The following is a 23,107-nucleotide window of genomic DNA, read 5'->3' as shown; positions in this document are numbered from 1 at the left end:
ATGGATTGTGGAAATCTACTTGCAAAATTGATACCCTTCATGGGAGGGAACTATATGTTAAAGCTAAACATCACCCTGATAATAAATCACAGAGTGTGATTCGAAACATTGATGTTAAAAATTAATCCAAAATCAAATCCCAGAAATTATATGTTATCATTTATGGATTGTGGAAATCTACTTGCAGAAATTGATACCCTTCATCGAAGGGAACTATATGTTAAAGATAAATATCATCTTGATGATGGATCACGTAGTGTAATTCGAAATGTTGATGTTAAAAATTTATACACAATCAAATCCCAGAAATTATTTGTCATCATTTATGGATTGTGGAAATCTACTTGCGGAAATTGATACCCTTCACAGGAGGGAACTATATGTTTAAGCTAAACATCATCTTGATGATGGATCACAGAGCGTGATTCAAAACGTCGATGTCAAAAATTTATACACAATCAAATTCCAGAAATAATTTGACATCATTTATGGATTGTGGAAATCTACTTGCAGAAATTGATACCCTTCATGGGAGGGAACTATATGTTAAAGCTAAACATCATCCTAATGATGGATCACAAAGTGTGATTCGAAATGTTGATGTTAAAAATTATACACAATCAAATCCCAGAATTATCTGTCATCATTTATGGATTGTGGAAATCTACATGCAGAAAATGGAATGATTAATTATTCCTTATATTATAGTTCTGAGGAGATTCTCAAATTTACAGGCTCACAACACCTAGAGAATATCACCCTTAGTGGTGGAACTAACCTGTTCAAGATGATCTTGGAGTAATGGCTTTTCGGTTGGGATTGGCAGCCAGGTTGCAGAACTTGAGAAGTCTCTGGATAGACAGAATTCAAGCATATCGATCAGATATTCAGAGTTGGGGTTTGTTGCAAGGTATCTATTCATTTTTTAGAAATAAGTTTAATTGCTGGAAATGAAAGCTACAAACCATTTTAAATGATGAAAAAGTTATCCAGGTGGGAGAAAAATCATTCTTAATTCATCCTGGGCTTGGTCTTTTTATTACTTGTGCATGTGGAAGTATTATAAGAAGATTGTGGAATCCCATTCTAAGTCATAAGGCAAGATATTTTATTATTTGGCTTAAGCACAGCTTAATTATTAATTGCTTTGGAATGTGATGTAGCTTAGAAGTGGTAAGAAAAAAAATATTTGATCGGTTAATAAATTTTTTTTTGATCGGTGAAGTGGTAAGAAATTTTAATACTACTTGAATTAAGTTTATTGGCTGCATCATCCTGGCATGTTCTGGGAATATATTATCATTGAAAGATCTTATTCTGAATCTGGAGGGAAAAAAAAACATTTGATAATCTTGTGATCTTGGGCGGTTATTCTGCAAAGTCATATATTTATGCATTCTTCTTAAGAGTGGAATCTCCTAAGCTTGTTGCAGGTAAGACTTGATCGATATTTGCCTTGATCTTGGTGTTGAACATTCTAGGTAAATGAATCCACTGGCCATTGTGAAATTGAGGAATTTATTATTTCCTTGAATACTTTGCTGACTGTAAAATCTGACGGTACATTCCTTGAGAGCAAACTTATTGTTGGCTGTGTATGTCCACGCAGCAGAAAGTTGAGGGTTCTAAGGAAACAAACTCCTATATTTCACTTCATTGTTGACACTTGCATCACAGTGTGAACCCTTTCTAAAAGGTTGGGCTTCCGAAAGGGGCATTTGAGGCATGTTGTATTGCTAGGAAAAATATATTCCCAACAGACTATAACCCAGGTTCATCGGCATCTATAATCAGGAGTGCCTTCAATCTGCTTGGTCCTATGTTTGTTGCTCTTCTCAATTTTCCAGGAGAGCAAAAATAAGCTCTTATGGTCAAGTCAGATATACTTTTCTGTTGTGTGCATTCCTATTTTAGTTTGATATATTTGCAAGTTGCATAAAATGTCAAGTTAGTTTATAAGTGTTTCATGAGTTCCCTTTATAAATCATATAAAGTTTACCATTGCAAATGATGCTGTCAACTAAATGCAATCATGTAAAAACCTGAAATCTGCAAACAAACACTCCAGGCAAATACTGTCAGAAATGCCTAACAGTGAAGCCATATTATAAGTAATTGACCAAACACCAATGCCAAAGAATCAGAAAATTAATACAAGAGACAAAATCTCCTTGTGAAAGGTTATAGACCAATATGATAAATTTGAGATCTAGAATTTAGTTGCCACTGCCACAGTGTTTGCATTCAAGGATACTTCATATGTGTAGTCTTATGCAAAGAGTTGGTCAAAATGCCACCCCATTAGAAAACAATATTATTGCAAAATCGGAGCAAAATTTCTTGCTACGTATTATCACAGATTAAGTAAAACTTCTACTTACTGGTAAATGAGTCCAAAGTTATCTGCCACCAGCAAAAGATCTTTTTGTGAATTGATATCCATTCCATACAGCATTCTCCATGTCGCTGGTCCCTACGAAAAAATGATCAGAAAAAGAAAATAAAAACAAAGTTGTTGAAATGAAATCTATTAAATTCTTGATCACTGCATTGCCCATCCCTATGTAGAATGCTGAGAAATACAAATGTTATCAAAATGTGAAGTACAGGGTGAATTATGAAAGTTCACAGGAAAAGATGAAGGCCAAAGGCATATGGATGAATTACATTCCAACCATCAGGATTGAGGTCCATCAAGAGTAATGGAAGTCCTGTTTCAATATCAGTGCAGCTGATAGTTCCATCTGATCCTGATGTATATATAGATTCACTGTTCACGGGATGAAACCTGAAATCATGAGGGACTTGTCACTAAATTCTTTAAATTTCATGGAAACTTTTGGAACAAATATTTTAGTTTTCAGCAAGAAAAATAAACAAGGAGCAAGAATAGTGCCCAAAGTCACTCACTTAATATTGTTCACAATGCAACTATGTACCGAATCATACAATGTTGTGTCAAGCACATTCTCATAGTCCCAAATGCCAATTTCACCTTTCTATTTCCAAAAAAATAAAAATTCTGATGATTAAAATTTAGGAAACGAACAATGCTCATATGAATTTTAGGAACCAACTTTAATCTAGTTAAACCCTGCTTAATTTGAAATATTGCTCAAGCATTATTATCAATAATATTATCAGTAAAAGCTAAGCATCAAAAGTTCCATATTACAGAAAATTAAGGTATCACTTATATAAGAGCTTGGAAATACCTTGTCTCCTGATATAAGAATATTGTTATTTGTGGGGTGAAATTCTAAACAGGTTACACGTCTGCTATGTAACTTGATTGCACAGTCCACCTGGGTAGGAATCACATAAGGTGGCTTGATCTGCAGCATGTGAATTTTAATGTAAATCAGCATATACTATAACACACAATCCAAAAAAGATTTTTTTAGTTAGATTACTACATAAAAACTTTTACATAACCTTCTGAATAAACATAGATTTACTTTTTTAAATACTGTTTGTTTTCCACAACAGCAATACAACTTTTAAGTTCTGCCAGACACACCTTGTTTGCAGCCAAACCAAATCAACTGTGCTATATTTATGGAACAATTGGTATTCACATTGTCAACAAATAAACATACTTCAAAAACGCTGCCTCCTCAAGACTATCATTAGCATATGAAATCTGATTGACCCACTCAATGTTTATGACAAAATGCAAATTTAACTGAAATAACAATAAATATTAAAGTAATACTCAATGCAAATGACAAATTATGATATGTGGGGAAATTTTACTACAATAAAATAGTCAACGAGTATTGGCAAAATACTTATAACTAAATGTTTATTTTAATGGGCATAATTATAAAACTGTCAACAGTAACTAATCATGTTCTTTGTTTAGAAATCATGCATATTGTAATCATATAGAACAAAATAGACAAAATGAAAAACCAACTGTTCAACCTCCTTTGCCGGTTCATTGGAAGAAGGATTGGAAGCTGCCAGATTTTGTGTAGACAATAATCAATATTGACGGAGCATCTAAAGGGAATGATCAAGGGAACATACAGATAAGTGGTGCTAAGAGGCTTCCAATTCGAAGGAATAATGAAGCTGAGTGCATGGCTGCAATTTTTGCCAGCAAACTGGCAAAGATGATAGGAATAAGGGAACTACATTTGGAAGGAGATCCAGAGATCATTGTTAATGGAATTATTAAAAGTGAATCTGGAATGTGGCATCTGAATAAACTAATTAGAAGGATGAAGTTGATGCTTGCAGAATTTGAAGAGTTCAAAGTATTCAATGCCCTGAGAGAAGCAAATGATGTAGCAGCTAAGTTATCAAATGTTGGAGTTACATACTTGACCAGCACGAGGATGAGCTAGTTGAAGACTTGAGAGGTATGATAGAATTTAATGTTTTAATAGCCTTTCAAAAAGGAGGAATGGCATTGGGTTATTAGTAGTGTATTTATTTTAAACTATGGGGGTCCTTTGGTCTAAGATACACGCAAGCATTACAATCATTATCAGAGGTGTCTCTCTGCCCACGATTAAATGATGGTGAGATATGGCTTAGGCTCCGGCGTCATATCCTTAGTGTATGATGATATTGGCTGGAGATTGGAACAATCTGGAAAGGGACTTACTTTGTTTTAAACCCTGTGGCACTGTTTACAACAGCAACTTGGCGAGGAGAGAATGAATGACGGGTAAGGATGGAGACTAATTTTTCTCTCAACTCGCCAAATCAACTACCAATGTTTAGAGGGGAAATCATTGTGTGGAGGTTGCAAAGTGTTCTCAAATTTGATGATGACAGATTCTGGGTTCGTATAAGGCAGATTTCCACTGAGAAGTTTTTGAAGACAGACTTTTAGCCTAGGACAAAGTTGTAATAACCCCAATAGGTTATAACTTCTTCAAACACCAAAAATCTTTATACTTCAGTTGTTTGACATTTCGTCAAACACTTTGCAAGCAAGCTCTAATACCACTGTAATAAGCTACCTCAAATCTGCTCTCAAAAATGTTGATGAAAGCTCAAGGAATTTCATCAAACAATTCACATGCAAGGGACGTATGACTGATATAGTATTTCAGCTAGCTTCAAATGACTTTTTCTTCAATTTGCATCAATGAGAATCTTGTGCTAGAAGACTATAATAGACTACACAATGACCTAACATGAGTGTGCTACTAATTTTGACAATATTCAGTGCATATATATGATCTAAGCATGAGAAATCAACACCTACAGCCAACTGGCATTTTTACAAATAGTTGGTATGCAAACTAACTAGCTGATAAATAATGATATTAAATTGCTTAAATGACACCAGCAACTATTATCTTCTTAATTGCAATGAAAATTACAATGCTCATGAAATATGGCCAAGACTTTGGCATTTACATGGATTACAAAATGATAATGCTGGTATAATGCACACTTACAGCTGAAAGCTTATAACACCCTAAAAACAATATTAACAAAAGAACCTGGTTGTAGATGGCTGAAATAATTTCCTTCTATGCTGCCCCTTCTGCTTTGCTTTTTTCGAACTGCTTTTTCGTACCCACTTTTTCAGCCTTCTTTTTCGGTTCCACTTTTTGAACTGCTTTTACAGATTGCTTTTTCCGCCTGCTTTTTCGGTTCCGCTTGCTTTTTCGGGCTGCTTTTTCGTATCTGTTTTTTTCAGATTGCTACCATGTTGAATCTCAAGACCATATCTTTCAAGGGCATCAAGATTTCCGGCTTGAAGGGATTTCGTCCTTCAAATTATTGAGATATAATCTCTAGAAAATTCTCCAATTTCTTTGATATTTCCAAGCCTAAATAAATGAGAGCTATCCTCTTCCTTTTAATCCCTTCCTCACTTGCTCCACGCTTCCGTCTTGCCAATGTGGGATAATACATGACTTTTAATATTACTTTTTTTTTTCTTTTTACAAAGTCCATGTATGTACTCAAAAGGGGGACTCTTGATTTTTTATAAAGTGACTTTATGAAACATTATAATATTTAATTTAAATAGTCACTTTACCGTTGTAACTTCAAACATTAAAATAATATACCAAATAAACTCGAAATCCCACATATAATAGCTCATTAGAAAGAGCCCAACAAAACGTATCTCATCCTGTCATTGAAAATTGAAGGCACTGCATCCCCCTATTGGCTTACTAAAAATAGTAAGTCTTCCTGACAACCCAACAAACGAACTCCGTTTGGCCTGTAATTAAATTTGACTAGGCCAAATAACCTCAGGATCCCTTTTTAAGTCCTGGTTAGCCCTCGAGACCATACAAGAATGGGCTAACGACAACATACCTCCAAACTGGCTAAGTGGGGGACATTACAAAAGTTGGACATATCGTTTCTGTTTTTAGCATGGGCTATTCAATTTTAGTGTTACATCCATATGGATTATGTTTTCAGTAAAGGGGGTGTAGGTAGCTCTGTTGGGTCAGGATCAGGATCAAATCGGCCAATTGAAGTAGCTAATATGTAACTTTTGCTTGATACAAAATCTTAATCACTGCTCCAAAAAAAGCCATCTAACTAGCAGAACTCTTCTATCAACCACTAAAGGATTTGGCATTGCCATTTTTTGTTCTTACTTTAAAAGACCTAGTATTGTCAACTTTTTCTTCTTTCTTCATCCCTAAGACAGATCATGGAGTATGATCCAAAATGTTAGAGAAAATTCTAATGCAGTTGCACACAAAAGCATCCATGATTTCAAAAATTGACTTCATTGCTATACATATCCTTGAACAACATGAGGAACTAACTTTGTTGTTTATAAATAGACGTCTGCTGATTCTCAACTTAAGATTGGATGGCTCTACCTCAAAGGAATTTTCACATTTGTATTTCTACTAAAACAAGATCTCTACAAATATTACGATTCCCAAATCTCTTTCCCACAAACTCTAAAGAAACAAATGTCCCGATAACAAAACAAAAATATTACAGGGCGTATGCATGCCAGTACAGAAAAAAGAAAAATTCCTAGGTACGTTATATATATGCTACCATGGGAGTAGCACCCATTTTATTAAAGAAAAGGAGAAGTACATGGTGAGTGGCACAAGCCACAAGACCATTGAGATACAAATAGACAACTGCCACAGTGAACATGACAATAGAAAGGGACTAAAAATAAGAAAGAGAGAGACCCGCAGAATAAAGCACTGCAAGAGAGACATGAACCTCAACAACAAAGGAGGGCCAAACCCATAGAGGAAAACCTGAATGTTTGTTAAGCATACCAAGTAATGGAACTGCGAAAAATCAAGAGGGTGATGACCTAGGAACAGCAAGAAATTCTTAACAAGTGTGAGTCCAACAAACCAAACCCAAGTGATACCAGACCAAAAAACAATCTAAACCAATATGAGCGTCCATCAAGATGAGAATGACAGCAGAGTAACAATGAGAAATTGATGGGGATGAGCCAAAAATAGAACCCGTGATACAAAGAGGTCAGAACTGAGAATCACATGGAGAGCCAAGGAGACGCCATACAGTGGAAAGCCACAAATAATGTGCATGAACATGAACCATCGAGAGCACAATCAAGCCCCCATAATAGTTGTCATTATCATCAAAGATCACCAAGGGAGGACACCGCTCCCTCAGATCACGTTAATACGATCTTATCGAGGTTTGTTCCTTCATATTAGCATCCTCTACACGCCTTTGTTCATTTGTTTTCTTGCCAATACGCTTGGGATCAGAATCCGTTTGAATAATTTGAGCAGTCGACTAAAAAATAGTTCTTGGCTCCATAATATCCAGTTCATCCCTGAAGGGGAGCTCCTCCTCATCTTCGGACCAACCCAAAGCTAGTGCAGCCTTAGTCATATTGGGTGGCAATGCATTGTGCCCAGAGTTGGTCACACCATCTACGAAAGCTTAGGAGGAATGCATAACATTTGCGCACTTGGAAGAAATGATAGAGGATACGCATAGGATGCAACATCAGGAGCTGGGTTTGTTGGAGAAGTTGACTGAGCTAAATCAAGCATTGTATTAAGATGGAAGGTCTATTCACCATTCGGAACCAACAAATTTTATCAAGCACAAGGCATCGGTCGCCAATGCCCATATCATGACATTCTACACAGTCACTACCTTAGAAGGGGACGATTGTCACCCCAACCACTGGAATGGCCCAAAACAAAGAGGAACTGTCTCCATGAGTGGGAATTGAGTCGCCTTCACATGATCCGCTAAACTATTAACCACCACAAGAACATTCATGTTTGGAGTCACCGTTGAGTCGAAGGAACCAGACATGAAACTTTTAAGTGTTTGCAACTATTGCAGTGGAGACAAAAGAATTTTGGTTTTACAATTTCAACTCCCTAAACCCAATGACCATAGGATAAGACTAGCTAGATATCCATCAGAATTTGGCGGATAGCCAAAACCCTAATGCGAGCACAACAACAAGAGCCCCCATCCTCTAAATCGATCTCAATCACTTGACCTAAGGCGGCACCAATTCGACACAGAACTTTCTCTGACCAAAACTCCAAAGGTAAGTTATTCACCTATATCCAAATAGGCTTCTCATATGGCATGACATCGCAAGGATTGAAACCTAATGCCCACTTCTGAACAAACACTGAATGATCACCGAAAAGATAGTGTTGAAGGATAACATATTCCCTCTCCTCTGTGGAACTAAAGACAACAACAAAAAATGCTTGGGCAGGAAAAAGATTTCAAATTGCTGAGAAGCCTAGTGCTAATTAACTCATGGGCGAATATCTGTCGTAGATCGGTGTTGACCTAATGCTCAAGGAATGACAACCTTCAAATCTAAATTTTGGATATCTAGAACAACGACGTCGATGCAAAACACACATGCCTCTAGAGGTGCAAGCGGTTTCACACCCCTTAAATCTAGCAACGACATATTTTCTCCACAAACACACACACACACACATATATATAAGATTCATCAAATTGCATCTATGAAATTCAAAATTTAGTGAACTTCAAATCTCAAATATTCAGTTTTGTTCAATCCTAGGAAAAGTGATTAGTATTTTTTATAAAGAGGAATTTGGTGTTGCAAGCAAGTAACAGTAGGAAATTGTATTTTAAAATTTATATAATTTTTAGATTTTCCTTTTGTTCATTCATGGGGACCTAAATGGATTTGTTTGTTCTTTCAAAGAAGAAGACATCAAATTACTAGTGGAGTGGGCATAGCCATACACAACAAACTTCAATACTCAGTTGCCTCACACCCATGGCTGACATGTCTACCCATTATTGCATATCAGAAGTTGAACATCGCTTCTCCCACTAGTTCCTCACCCCCTCCATGTACAATTCTTTTTCTAGGATTTCCCATTCCACAAAAGCACGCAACAATCTTATGGAATGTTCACAGAAGTGATCTATCTTAACATTTTTATTTTTTTATCTTTTCATTAAATTTAATATCTTTATGGTTTGTTTTCCAAACAATATCGATTTATTTTTTAATTCTCCTTTTATAATGTTTAAAAAATTCATATTAGATTTTTATATAAAAATAAAAAGTATAGCCTAATGGAGCCCTATTTTTTTTTGCAAAAATTAAAGCCTCCATTTAAGAAATAATATTGGAGACTTGATACAAAATTGTCATTATGTCAAAGGAACTCATGAGCATGAGCAAACACACAAGATGCTCAAACTAAATGTAAACACCATCAATGTCAAAGGTAGAATGAAAGCAATAATATATTTAATATTGAAGTAGGTGAGATCCAGAAATAAATTTTAAAAAGCAGCTAGGACACTGAATAAATGTTGAAAAGGCCTTTGAAAGCAAATACATACAACTACCAAAACATGATGGTTCCAGCAGTAACAAGAAGACGTATATTTCTTTACACTATGATCAAGGTATGAGGCTTTATATCCATAAATAAAGCTACATTAAAGAATGACATCAAATGAAAAATGGTATCTTCAGCAGCAGCGTACCCAATGAAGTAGCAATATTAATTTATAATCTATGAGCAGCATATCGGAGAGTTAAAGTATTCAGCAAAAACATGTGAAACAGCACATGACGATGATGACAGCATATGTAAGATAGTCTGAGCAGCGACAATCTCTGAGCAAACAAATTCAATATAGACAATGAAAGGGCAGCATTCAAAGTAAAATTGCCATCTGCAATTGGTCATTGAAATATAGTGATAGAATATTATCTGATGTCCTCTTTAAAATAGCGACAAAGATCTGAACTCAATTACAAAGATATCGTGTGAATGGGCATTTGCGACACTATGCAAATGCTGTCTCGTTTTTAATGTCAGAAGAAAAGTATGAGAAGTATAATTGTTTTAAGATTACAAGACAGGAATAAATCGTATGCCAAGTGAGTGTTTGAAATGATATTGTCTAATAGCAAATATTAAGGCGACATGGAAATGAAGCAGCTTAATTACTTGTGAATTCTTTATGAATTTAAATTGCTACAAATAAGGATGTAATTTAAATAAACTTCAGTGTTAAAATTTACAGTAACATGAAGACTCAAGCATATGAAATAATTCAACAACATGAAGCCAAAGTACCAAGCGATGATAAGCAGCGTTATTATAGGAATTGTAAATTATTTAATAAAGACCGTGGAAGTTCCAAAGCAGCCATACAAATGGTCAAAGCAGCGATAAAGTCTGATAATATAAAAAAACTTCCAATGATAAAGGGCCCAATAACATAGGACTTCCAGATTTCCAAATCAGCATACAGACATAGAGCCCGATAAAAGACAAACATCATATAATACAATGGATTTGATAGTGTGCACAGTCAGCAATAAATTTAAAATCCAATCTAAGGAAACAAAAGGAATAAAAGAGCTGCGACCAAACAATGATAAAAGTTTTTATCCTATGCAGCGATAATTTTTTTTTAAGTCAAAAATTTAAAAACAGAAGATTCAAATTTGCCATGTCTATCAAATAAACATTGGGATTCAAATAAATCTATGCAATGAATCAAAAACCAATAAGTTTCTTATCTATGAATAAATTAGATTAAGGTTAAGCAAAGATACGATTAAAATAAACAGAATTGGAATGAAGAGGTGCTTCATTTGTTCAAAAGACACACCATTCACTTGGAAGGAAAGATATAAAAGGAAGAAATAAGGAAGAACGAAATACGAAAGAAGTAGTGAATAAAGCAGAATACAACAAAAAAAAGATGAAGGAAAATATAGAGATAAATATATAAAAAAGGAATAGATGTCTCTACAGTTTTTGATAGACAATATATTGTAAATGAAGCACAGACTATTTGTACTGATTTTTCATATTTAATGCAAGAGCCCTGTTTTCTTTATTCGTCTTGAAAATCGAAGTTCCAAGTATTTTGTTCAGATTTATCCCATGTGATTATTGATTTTGAAATCAATTGCTACTAATGATAAAGTGGTTGACTTCAATATAAGTCTTTGATCATAAAAATTTGCATATGAAATGCTGTATTGTGAATTTTGTCTAATTGATTTTTCCAAAGAAATTAAATTCAATTAGACTAAGGTTTGTGTTGCCAATTGAAGATCCAGTCTATAAAATAGTGGATGGTATAAGCATTGTCTCTTAGGGTTGTATATAATGGTCTGCAGAATGTTTGACTCTATTTGCCCAAGGCTGGATACAGGACTGGTACAGTTTATTTTGTGAAAGTGGGTTGATGTCTGAGGTCTTGAAGTTCAATAATCTGTCATATCTATAACTCATAAACACTATTCCTTTCATTTAAATTAACATTCATTTCACAAGTAAATATCTAAAAGCATTCATATAACTTGAGTTTAAGAATTTTGCCAACTTAAGAACTAAGAGAGTTTAAATTCGCTATAGAAAAGCTTTGAACCGTGTGATCAAGGTTTAAGGAGAAGGTTTACCCTATTTACCATATGGGGTAAATAGATTAATGCATAAAAACAATAAACAAGAACATGTAACAGCAGTACTCCTTTTATTCTTCGCATAAGCCAAAAGGATTACATAATGCTTCCAATGATGATTACAATGATCTAGGATGGTGTACATATACTTCCCGAAGGGGTCCGTCGGCTACATAACAATTACCAAAGAGCCCGTCGGCTACATAACAAGAACCTTCAGGAAGGGGCCCATCGGCTGTTTTATAATTTTATCGACAACAATGTTTACCATATGGGGTAAATAGATTAATGCATTAAAACAATAAACAAGAACATGTAACAGCAGTACTCCTTTTATTATTCGCATATGCCAAAGGGATTACATAATGCTTCCAATGATGATTACAATGATCTCGGATGGTGTACATATACTTCCTGAAGAACCTTCCCGAAGGGGTCTGTTGGCTACACAACAATTACCGAAGGGCCCGTCGACTACATAACAAGAACCTTCCGGAAGGGGCCCGTCGGCTATTTTATAATTTTACCGACAACATACCCAACTAGGTTTAGCAAAGCCTAAAGTGCAAGAGAAATGAAATCAATAAGTCATTCCTATTCGTTAGCCAAAACTGACTGAGTAATCTAGGTTGCACAGGTACCTCCCCCTCCCCCCCTTCAAACCACGAATTGGGTCGAACCGGTTCCAAGTTCGGGTCCGGTTCGAACTTGATACAACCAAGGTCCTTTTTTGCAGGCCTGGTTCAATCCGGTTCGAACCAAGGCAAACCACGTCCAAAAATTCGAACCAAGGTCGAACCCACGGCTACAAATGTAATTTTGATTGTTTTATTTGCAGTTTTGCATAATTTTTTGGTGTCCATGTAACCTAAAACGGTGTTTCCACTGCTGAGCTTACAATTGATGATTTTGATGACTTTGATGCCAATACCATTGTTGATTCTACTGCTGATCCCATTGGCCTTGGTGCAAGTAATAACGGAAGCGGAGGAGGAGGTGATGAAGAAGAAGATGAATATGAAGAAGGTGAATATTGAAGAACTTAGAACTAAAAATTCAAAATTTTAATAGATTTTCATTCCATTAATTACTGTTAAACCTGAACGTGAAGCAATGATACTTGAACTTGATATTTTAAATGTTTTGAATCTTTCATCTTTGATGTTGAAGTTGATTCAACTATGTTATTATATGATGGTATGATGACCATGATATGTTATTGTTTATGCTGTTTTAAAGTTTTTGTTGTTTAAATGTGTTTATGCTACTATGCTACATTCTAATTTTAACTCATGCTTCATAAAGATGTATATGTCTATATATATATAAAAAATTTCTATGTTTTTGTACTAACAAAACCAAACCCCTTTCCAAAATTTTGTCAAACCAGCGAACCAGTTCTTGAACCGCGAACTTGGAACCGAACCCAAAGCGGCAACTTAGAGTAATCCTATTACAGTCCATTTGGTTTGGGGAATTAGACCTGAATTGCCTTTTGCAAAAGCCGGATTTGGAAAATTTTGCATTTGTGTCCAAAATTTCAAAATGGAATTAGAATTGCAAAAATCTAATTTTACCTCAACTAAACTTCTCACTAGCTACAAGGAATTGAAAATCAAAACATGGTTACACTTTTTGAGTGAAAAAAATTACAATCTATTCCTATTCGAAGTCCACCCATAACTAAAGTGCACAGAAACATGATGAAACCATGGTCTAGTGCTGGACAGTGAAGCACTTAAGCCATCAATCAATGTCAAGCTCCATAAAAGAAAGCCTAAAATCCAAACCAGAACTATTTATTGCATTTTTTAACAATTGGTGTATAGATGACTACAAGACAAGTCCTCATTCCTGAACTCGACTAGCTAAGTAAAATTTTAATGAAAAATAAGACAATCATCTGACGTGGTTAAAGGCTTCAAAATTGTAATAACCCCAACCGGTTATGACTTCAACAAACACCAAATTTTTTTATAATTCAATTGTTTCACATTTTGTCAAACACTTTTCAAGCAAGCTTTGATACCATTGTAATGAGCCTTGCTAGCTCTCAAACAATTTGTGATGAAGAATTGATTCCGTTTTTTGCTTTTGATGTTTTGCAATTTTTGATACAACAATATAGCAGCAAAATAGAACATATTGCAATAATAATTTGAACTCAAATATTTGGAAATTACATAAGGAATATCCAGCTAGATCCAGATTTTAATACCAATTTAGATACTGAGCATTTTCACAAAATATCAACCCAATTGATCAAATATCCCTATTATCTAAATCAACAATACCAAGAAAAATTAGAAGTTACAGTCCATGAACTTACATGTAGACATCCTTTGAAAACCCTCTAAAATGAAGACTAGCAGGAGAAAAAGAATTTTCCAACAAACAAATGCAACTGCAAATATGTTGCTCCCAAAGTGCAGATAGAAAATAATGCCAACAACAAATATAAACGGTGCCCAACCAACTCCAAATTAGCCAACACACAATTTGATATAACAATTCCAACGAATGCCTTCACAAATTCCAAAACAATCTCTAGTAGCAAGAAAAATTAAACTTCTCCATAGCAACACTTAATACGTAGGAGAAAAAGGCAATTGTATACCTTAGCACAATTGCAAATGCAATCCTCAGAATGAAAACTCATAATTGAATCTACAATACTTCAGTTGTAGATCCCAAACCCTTATACCTCAACAAGGGCACAGGAAACAACCTCAGAATACGTCACAAAGACGACAAGCAAATAGACAAATCAATAATTGGATGCCTACTCATCAAATGGGCACATATTTATAACCTCCAAATGGCACAAAGTTTCCCAAATGAACTTCACTTAAGAAGCTTCCCACACACAACATTAAAATATAATAAAGTGTCATTATAATCTAATTTATTAATTGCTTTTGCCTCCAAAAATGACCTTTTCCACCATAACTTAATATTCTGACACATAAGGCCACTGTTTCTTGTTCCCACGATTTAAAACTTTTCGTCCCGATTCTAATGAGCTATGATACTAAAGGTGACCAACCAACAACACCAACAATAATAGCAATCTCAGCATATTTAGATGAATAATAATAATAATTCACCCGTCTTGCGAAAACCACTGAAGTACCAAAATCGAAATTTGACAACACCAAAGTGATCCTGATGATGAAAGATGATGAATGAACCTAATGGGGTGACTTACTATAAATAGATGCTCCCTGCTCAAACCAAAAGCCCGAAATAAAAACTGAGAGCATCCTCCAACTCCTCTAACTCAACTAAGCGCATTGAAACCAACAAACCATACCATAAGCTACTAGAAAGCCTATAACCATACAACTGAGACCCTCAAATGCCACTGTCAGCTCATGGGGATCACGATGATGAACTAACCTGGCCAACTGCAAGAACTTGCTAAAAATGGGGACATTACAGTGCTCCCTCCCTAAGATTGCTTGTCCTCGAGCAATCCCGAAGCAAAATGAACATCACAATCCACCTGGATCCCAAAGCTAGAACTGTGCACTATCATTGTTGTGTACAAGCAACTCCTATAACACCAACACCCAAATAACGAACATCAACATCAGAATCATCTGAAAACTCACCTGAGACGCTAATGAAAGCAACAACCCTTCGGAACTCAACGCAACCAAAATACCAACTCTGTCAACACCTGAGTCTCCATCAAACTGATACTCACATCCAACTGCATTGTGAGATGGTAACAACCATAGGTACCTGAAACAACCATAGGTACCTGGTAACAACCATAGGTACCAACTCCAAGCTCTGCCAAACTGTCATGGGTGTGTAGATACTGCAAGGGGTCTAATTTGAAGCTATCAATCCCATCTGCAAAAGATGGTGCTAACCCATCACATAGCGGATGGTATGAAACTGGAGCCAACCCACACCAACACAAAGCCAAATCCTCTACTTGTGGGTCAAAATAAAAGTAACAAGCATTGCTCATAGTGTAATGTCGATAGAACTTCCAATCTCTATCAAGGGTTCATCAGTATCAGTTTAGAAATCAAAAGGTGGCTCCAATCTCTGACTCTAAACTACTGGTCGGGCAGGATCCTAGGCAATCCTCTCAACAAACCCAACCTTGAAATCCCTATGGGGAAGCGTACTAGACCGAGTCCCTACAATCTTTCTTACCAACCTTCGAATAACACGAAAGCCTCGGTTGAGAGTACCCTCAAACACTCTATATGAATCCTCCCGCACATCCAAAGTCTCCAAAAGATACTTCATGAAAGACTCTATGTAGTAGAAATTATATGTGGAAGCATCAACATGCTCCCTCGCAACCCACAATTGATCCCTCTGAAAATGTGGCACTGCGAACTGTCTAATGCTATCATCTCTATGAGATGAAGAAATAGATTCGCTTCCAGCAAAAGAAAGAAAATCAACATGAGAGCTCGACTTCACTAATACTCTTACCTCATCTGTACCTAGTGCACCCATATCCTGGAAGTATGTGTCTGCCACATCATCACGTCTCTCATCCCCAACCATGGAAGCAAACTCACCACCAACCACAATATGTAACTGAACAAGGTTTGGGTTGGTGTTGATTGTATCCACTCTAACTCCACGGTAACCTCATCCAACTGTGACTATGACTCCTAATGAACCAACTGAGTATACTGAAGAGAGTCCATAGTCACCTCAAGCTCTTGAGTGAGCTTAGCCACCTCCTCCTCTTTACCTAACAATGCCTCATAACAGGTGCTACCCCACTCCATAAGGTAATCTTTGTCAACAACTAACTGTGAGTAACTATGCTTCAAGATCCTAACAGCCTCTCGAAGCGCATGAACCTCTACTAGAGAAAGACTACTATCACCGTGCTCATCTGACACAAGAGCACCCCAACCATATGTAGCTAGCATCTAACGGATAGCATCATAATGCTCAAGAGGTGAAGAAATGTCACTATCACTCACCTTTCGCTGACAAGTCACATGATGCCTCTGTAACCCCTAACTCCTATGCAAGCTCTCTGTCTCACTAACTGCACTATGATAGGAAACTGACTCAAAACTCTCCACCACAAGAGCATACATGTGCTATCGTCCTCGCACAACTTTGCATCCGAAATACAACTACCATGTACCTCAACCAACACCTCATCCGAAGAACTGGAAGCCCTAGCAATATCAATCTCCTCGCATGCTTCAGCTTCCACCTCAATAGTAAAATCTTGTAACCACTGATCCTAGGACCCATCCAAAACCTCCTCAGAGTCATCAGCTAATACTTGGCAAGAGATATCATATCCGGTGCAGCTCATAGCATTATCAAATGGATCATTAGATGTGTCCATACTATCTGCATCCACATCTCCTGACTTCCTTGTAACACCCATATCACCAACATCACAATTGGGTGACTCCATACGTGCCTCGATCCCACCTAAGGAAGCAACTGCCTCCTACACTAGAGCAACACTGCGATAGTTGACATACAAGTCTCCAATAACAACTCCCTCCTCGAGAGAGTCTGAATAGTCAGTGAAAATTACAAAATCAACTACCTCTAAACTAACCATAGCGACTACTCTGAGAGCCTCAACCTATTGAAACTTAGTGCTACTATCCACCCAGGGCACTGATACATCCACATGTCCCTATGTAATAAATCCATCATCATCACTACGGATAGGACTAGCAAGTGTCGTACTAAATATAGGTACATCTACATCATGGACACCTGTTGGGGAAAACTCAAGCTTCCTTCCCTACAACCTCAATCTTGGCCTTCTAAACGCGAAAACCATATACCAAGTTGCCCTCTCAACTGTCTCTAGATCTGACAAGCTCTCCGCCAACCTCTGTTGATGAAGCTTAAGTTTCTCCATATTCTCCTGCAAAGCATTCATTTTCAAGCTAACTTCCTCATTACTCCACCAACTTCTAGAACTGTCTTTTCTCCTATATATATGTCCATGGCTAGAAAATGCTAGCGCTGGTCACTCCAAATGCAACAACAAATCTGAAAATAAAATAACTTTCCTACCCCACAGGATGGCAAGAAACTGCTCTAATACCATTGTAATAACCCCAACCGGTTATAACTTCAACAAACACCAAATTCTTTTACAATTCGGTTGTTTGACATTTCATCAAACACTTTGCAAGCAAGCTTTGATACCACCATAATGAGCCTTGCTAGCTCTCAAACAAAATGTGATGAAGAATTGCTTCTTTTTTTTGTTTTTGATGTTTTGCAATTTTTGATACAACAACATAGCACCAAAATAGAAGATATTGCAATAATAATTTGAACTCAAATATTTGAAAATTACGTAGAGAATATACAACAGAAAATTTCATATTTTAATACAAATTTAGACACTAAGTATTTTCACAAAATATCAACAACCCAATTGATAAAATATCCTCTATTATCTAAATCAACAATACCCAAAAAAATTATTAGTTACAATCCATGAACTTACATGTAGACATGCTTTGAAAACCCTCTAAAATGAAGACTAGCAGGAGAAAAAGAATTTTTCAACAAACAAATGCAACTGCAAATATGTTGCTCCCAAAGTCTGACAACAAATATAAACGATGCCCAACCAACTCCAAATTAGCCAGCACATAATTTGATATAACAATTCCAACAAATGCCTTCACAAATTCCAAAACAATCTCCAACAGCAAGAAAAATTAAACTTCTCTTTAGCAACAGTTAATACAATAGGAGGAAAAGGTAATTGTATACCTCACCACAATTGCAAATACAATCCTCAGAATGAAAACTTCAACTTGAATCAACAATACTTCAGCTGTAGATCCCAAACCCTTATACCTTAGCAAGGGCATGGGAAACAACCTCAGAATACATCACAAAGACGACAAGCAAATAGACAAATCAATAATTGGATGCCTTACTCATCAAATGGGCTCATATTTATTATCTCCAAAGGGCACAAAGTTTCCCAAATGAACTTCACTTAAGAAACTTCCCATACACAATATTAAAATATAACAAAGTGTCATTATAATCTAATTTATTAATTGCTTTTGACTCCAAAAATGACCTTTTCCACCATAACTTAATATTCAAACACGTAAGGCCACTGTTTCTTGCTCCCACAATTTAAAACTTTTCGTCCCGGTTCCAATGATCTATGATACTGAGCTGACCAACCAATTGTAACACCAACAAAAATAGCAATCTCTGCGTATTTAGATGAATAATAATAATTCACCCGTCTTGCGAAAACAACTGAAGAAGCATCCAATTCGAAATTTGACAACACCAAAGTGATCCTGATGATGAAAGATGTTGAATGAACCTGACAGGGTGACTTACTATAAATAGATGCTCCCTCCAAGATTCTTGGAGCTCAAACCGAAAGCCTGAAATAAAAGTTGAGAGCATCCTCTAACTCAATTGGGCTCATTGGAACCAACAGATTGACTTACTATAAATAGTAAGTCCCTCAAATGGAGCCAAACACACCATAAGTTGTTGGAAAGCTTATAACCACACAATTGAGACCCTCAAATCTCATTGTCAGCTCATGGGGGTCGCAATGGTGAACTGACCTAGCCAACTACAGGAAACTGCTAAAAATGGGGACATTACAAATTTTTGAAAAAGAAAATCGATCTTTTGAAGAATTGCTTCAACTAGAATTTACAAGGAGAGAGTATGATCTCATTCTTATCAAAGGTCGTGTGACTTGACCACTTCAAAGGTAGGCATGACAAACAAACCAACCAAAGCCCGCCTCAAACGTGATTCGTAGAAGTCAATGTCATTCACCTATTTTGAAATGACTATTTTACTTTCATTAGGCTTTTCACATTGACTAACAAGTTGAGTTGAGAATTTACTGTTGTTGACAGGATACGCTGGAGCATAGCCACCTATAGCAGTACTGATAAGACTCAGGAATCTTGTCGGAAAATTCATTGTCCAGAACCAGCTTGGATCCAAAGTTGTTTGAACTAGTTGAAGAGTATTTAAATAACAGCTTATGGGCACTGGACTTTTTTCTCTATGCTGAAACCTAATTCCAATTCCAATTTGAGGAACCAAATGCCAAAAATGAATCTTCCCACTCATCTTCCAAGTGAACCAAACGGTTCTACTAAAATTGCAAGAGTCATTTTCAAGATTTGAAAATCTTTGATTTGGCTAAATCGAGATTTGTAAAAATCACGATTTCTACAATTCTGTAAACCAAAAGGACCCTTAGAGAATTGGCAAAGCCTTTGGATTTTCAATATGTGGTTTTGGGAGCCAACATAGCCAACCGTCATAACGAATTTATACATAAAATGGAGCAGAGTAAAAAATCTGGAAATAGAAATTCACAGAATTATCAATGTGAATGAGCAGAAGACAACTAGCAAATGGCTAAGTCCAAAAAACAATCATAAATTTTCAGACAATCGACTTATCAGTAAAGGCAGCAAACGATCTAGAAATATTGGAGGAACTTGCAATGATATGTCGTCTCCTTGGACCTAGCGCAGATAGGAACAAAATCGGAGCTTGGATCACTGAAGAATGGAAGACTCAGGAAATAGTTAATTTGTTTGCCAAAAGGCTTTTCTATTGTTATTTTTTTTCGGAAGAAAAAAGAGATAGGAATTAATAGGAGGTTTATGCATGATGGGGATTGTCCTCTCTATATAAAGAAGTGGTCTGCAAATTTTAATCCCATGGCATTAAACGTCTATGATAAATCAGTATGGTTACAACTCTACGATCTCCCCTTAGAATACTAGTAAGAGGAGTATTTAGAGAAGATTGGCAGATCACTAGAACCATTGGTCAATCCAGATGCAGACTTCGTTGAAGGAGACTCGTACATTTATGCACTGCTGAAGATTCTCACTGTTAGGCTTATTCCAGAAGAAATCCAACTTTGTTTTGAAGGGAACATTGGATGCAGAGGTCGAGAATGACGAGGAAAAAGATTTTTGTTTGAGATGTCGGAAGAGAAACCATAGGGAGATTGATTGCAAGGTTAAACCTAAATTTGTTTGGAAATGGATTGCAAAACAAAATAAGCACGATCTTGAAAAACAAAAGGAAAAATCTAGGTTTTCAGATCCAGCATATGTGAAAGGAGAAAATAATAACAATGAAGATTCTAAGATTAGTTATAATGGGAAGGAAATACAGAATTCCAATTTAAATAATAAGCTGGTCTTAGCAGATTATAGATTTGTGCAACCAAAAGGAAGGAAATAATGGGGAAGCCTAGATGGTAAGTGAGGAGCTGAATACGGCTGAACTAATGAAGGAGAAAATAAATACAAAGGGGACGAATAATGATGATGGAGAGGAATCTGATCAAGAGCAACGGGATGCGGATGAGGACTTCAAGGTTAATGATGAGTTATGTCTTATTGAGCCCAGGTGTATAAGCCAATTGGTGGCCAAATTGATGAGGTGATTTGGGAAGGGAGGAGGTAGAAAACAAACAAACAGAAAGGAGAAGATGAGGGATCTAAGAAAGGTTTGTAAAGCATTAAGCAATTTATGACAACATCCAAGAGAGCTAAGGCCTCCCTTGAACAGCAATGAGGATTGTAACATGGAATGTCAGAAGCCTTTCAACCCCTGGAAAAAGGCACTTGGTTAAGCATCATATTGAGAAGTTGTCAGCAGACATTTTCATTTTGCAAGAAGCAAAAAATTAGTTCTTAAGGAAGACTATGTAATGTCCCCTTTCTAGCATGTATAGAATGATGATGTTGTTAGCCTATTTCTCATTGGTCCCACAGGCTAGCCAAGACATTTAAGGGACTAAATGAGGCCATTTGGCTTAGGGAGTTTCATTTGCAGGTCAATTTGAGGAGTTCGGAGGCAATTTTGGGTATACTTACTATTTATAGTAAGCCATAGACATGGTCAGAACCTTCAGTGATGCTGGCATATGGATAATACATGTCTAATATCAACAGAAGAAGTATATTATCATTGACGTGATTTATTATACATTAACAGAGTTAGATTATAAAGTTAAATTTAAATATTTAACTATATTAATCCTAGACTATAGTTATTTGAAAAATATTTAAATAAAATGGTCCCCTTTGTTTTATAACACATCGGAGACATAAATTGTAAAAGATTGTAATGCTTATTTCTCCAACATTAGCAAAGTGAGTGTATGAGCTCTTGTGGGAGCATTATAAAAGAAACTCAAGATCTCTCTTTCAGCCATGCTGGAGATTATATGACATTTATGAATATTGGAAAATTTCAAGGGTTTGTGAGGACAAAATCCATCATGAATGATTCTCTTTGCTGTTGAAAGACACAGGAGGACTTGAATCAAGATCAAGGTAAAAATCAGAATTTTGCATTTACAATCATTTTTATTTAGTATTTACGATATTATATCGCTAGCCAAGGGTTCGATTTGGTATTGGGCTAGAAATGCATAGTTGCCGTCGAACTATTGTGGAAAAGATTACTGTTCATCATACATTGCATACACAAACTTCTGTTTGAGCCAAACCCAAGGCTGCCGTACTGCTTAGTTAATCCCTTGGGTGCCGTACTTCTGAGGTAAGTGTTGGGGGCTGCTGTACCAGTCAATATTGGTGATATACATTTTGAAAATGCTACCAAACCAAGTGAATCTGAAATATGTGCATTACAATAGTCTGCCTTAGTCTCGTACCACCGGAAAATGTAAAGGGAAGATGCCGTACAGGTCTGTAAGTGTCTAGAGGAGGTGATTTACATGAAAGATAGCAGAGTATGGAGCAGTACAGGCCTGTGGAGTGATTGCAGGTCTGAAACAATCTTGGACAGAGAGATTGGTATGCTTATGTTGTATACGCTGACTGAAATTTGAGCATTGTTAATTGTAAATCATTGTATCAATTTAGAATAAGGAAAATGAATGTGAATGTTGCTATTATCTGTTAGATATTAATGCAATAAAAACCTCAGTTTGTAATGCAAGCTTGTCTATGCTTATTTTCTATGTGAAAAAAAGTTCTACTGTAACTTCATGTCGGATTAATTTATATTTCTCGATGTGAAGTTGCTATTATTATCTGTCAGATATTAATGCAATAAATTACTCAATTTGTAATGCAAGCTTGAAAATACTTATTTGCTATGTGAAAAAAGTTCTATAGTAATTTCATGTTGGATGAAATTATATTTCTGTGTTGCAATTATATAGGGTAATAA

General features: G+C 36.1%; 1 protein-coding gene across 1 annotated transcript in view; it reads right to left on the bottom strand.

The window, feature by feature from the left end:
* The window catches only part of DDB2 (damaged DNA binding 2), a 171,643-nt gene that overhangs the window by 38,123 nt on the left and 110,413 nt on the right, over positions 1–23,107 (bottom strand). Inside the window, exons 4-7 of the mRNA XM_089825626.1 lie at positions 3,216–3,335; positions 2,911–2,999; positions 2,668–2,788; positions 2,382–2,473 (exon numbers count right to left, since the gene is read on the bottom strand). Coding sequence (XP_089681752.1) covers positions 2,382–2,473; positions 2,668–2,788; positions 2,911–2,999; positions 3,216–3,335 — 422 coding nt within the window. The remainder of the gene's footprint in view (positions 1–2,381; positions 2,474–2,667; positions 2,789–2,910; positions 3,000–3,215; positions 3,336–23,107) is intronic.

Source organism: Cupressus sempervirens, chromosome 4, assembly GCF_028749045.1.
Source record: "Cupressus sempervirens isolate cs-2001-9-10 chromosome 4, ASM2874904v1, whole genome shotgun sequence".
Taxonomy (NCBI): Eukaryota; Viridiplantae; Streptophyta; class Pinopsida; order Cupressales; family Cupressaceae; genus Cupressus; species Cupressus sempervirens.
This window is presented reverse-complemented; position numbering and strand designations above follow the sequence as displayed.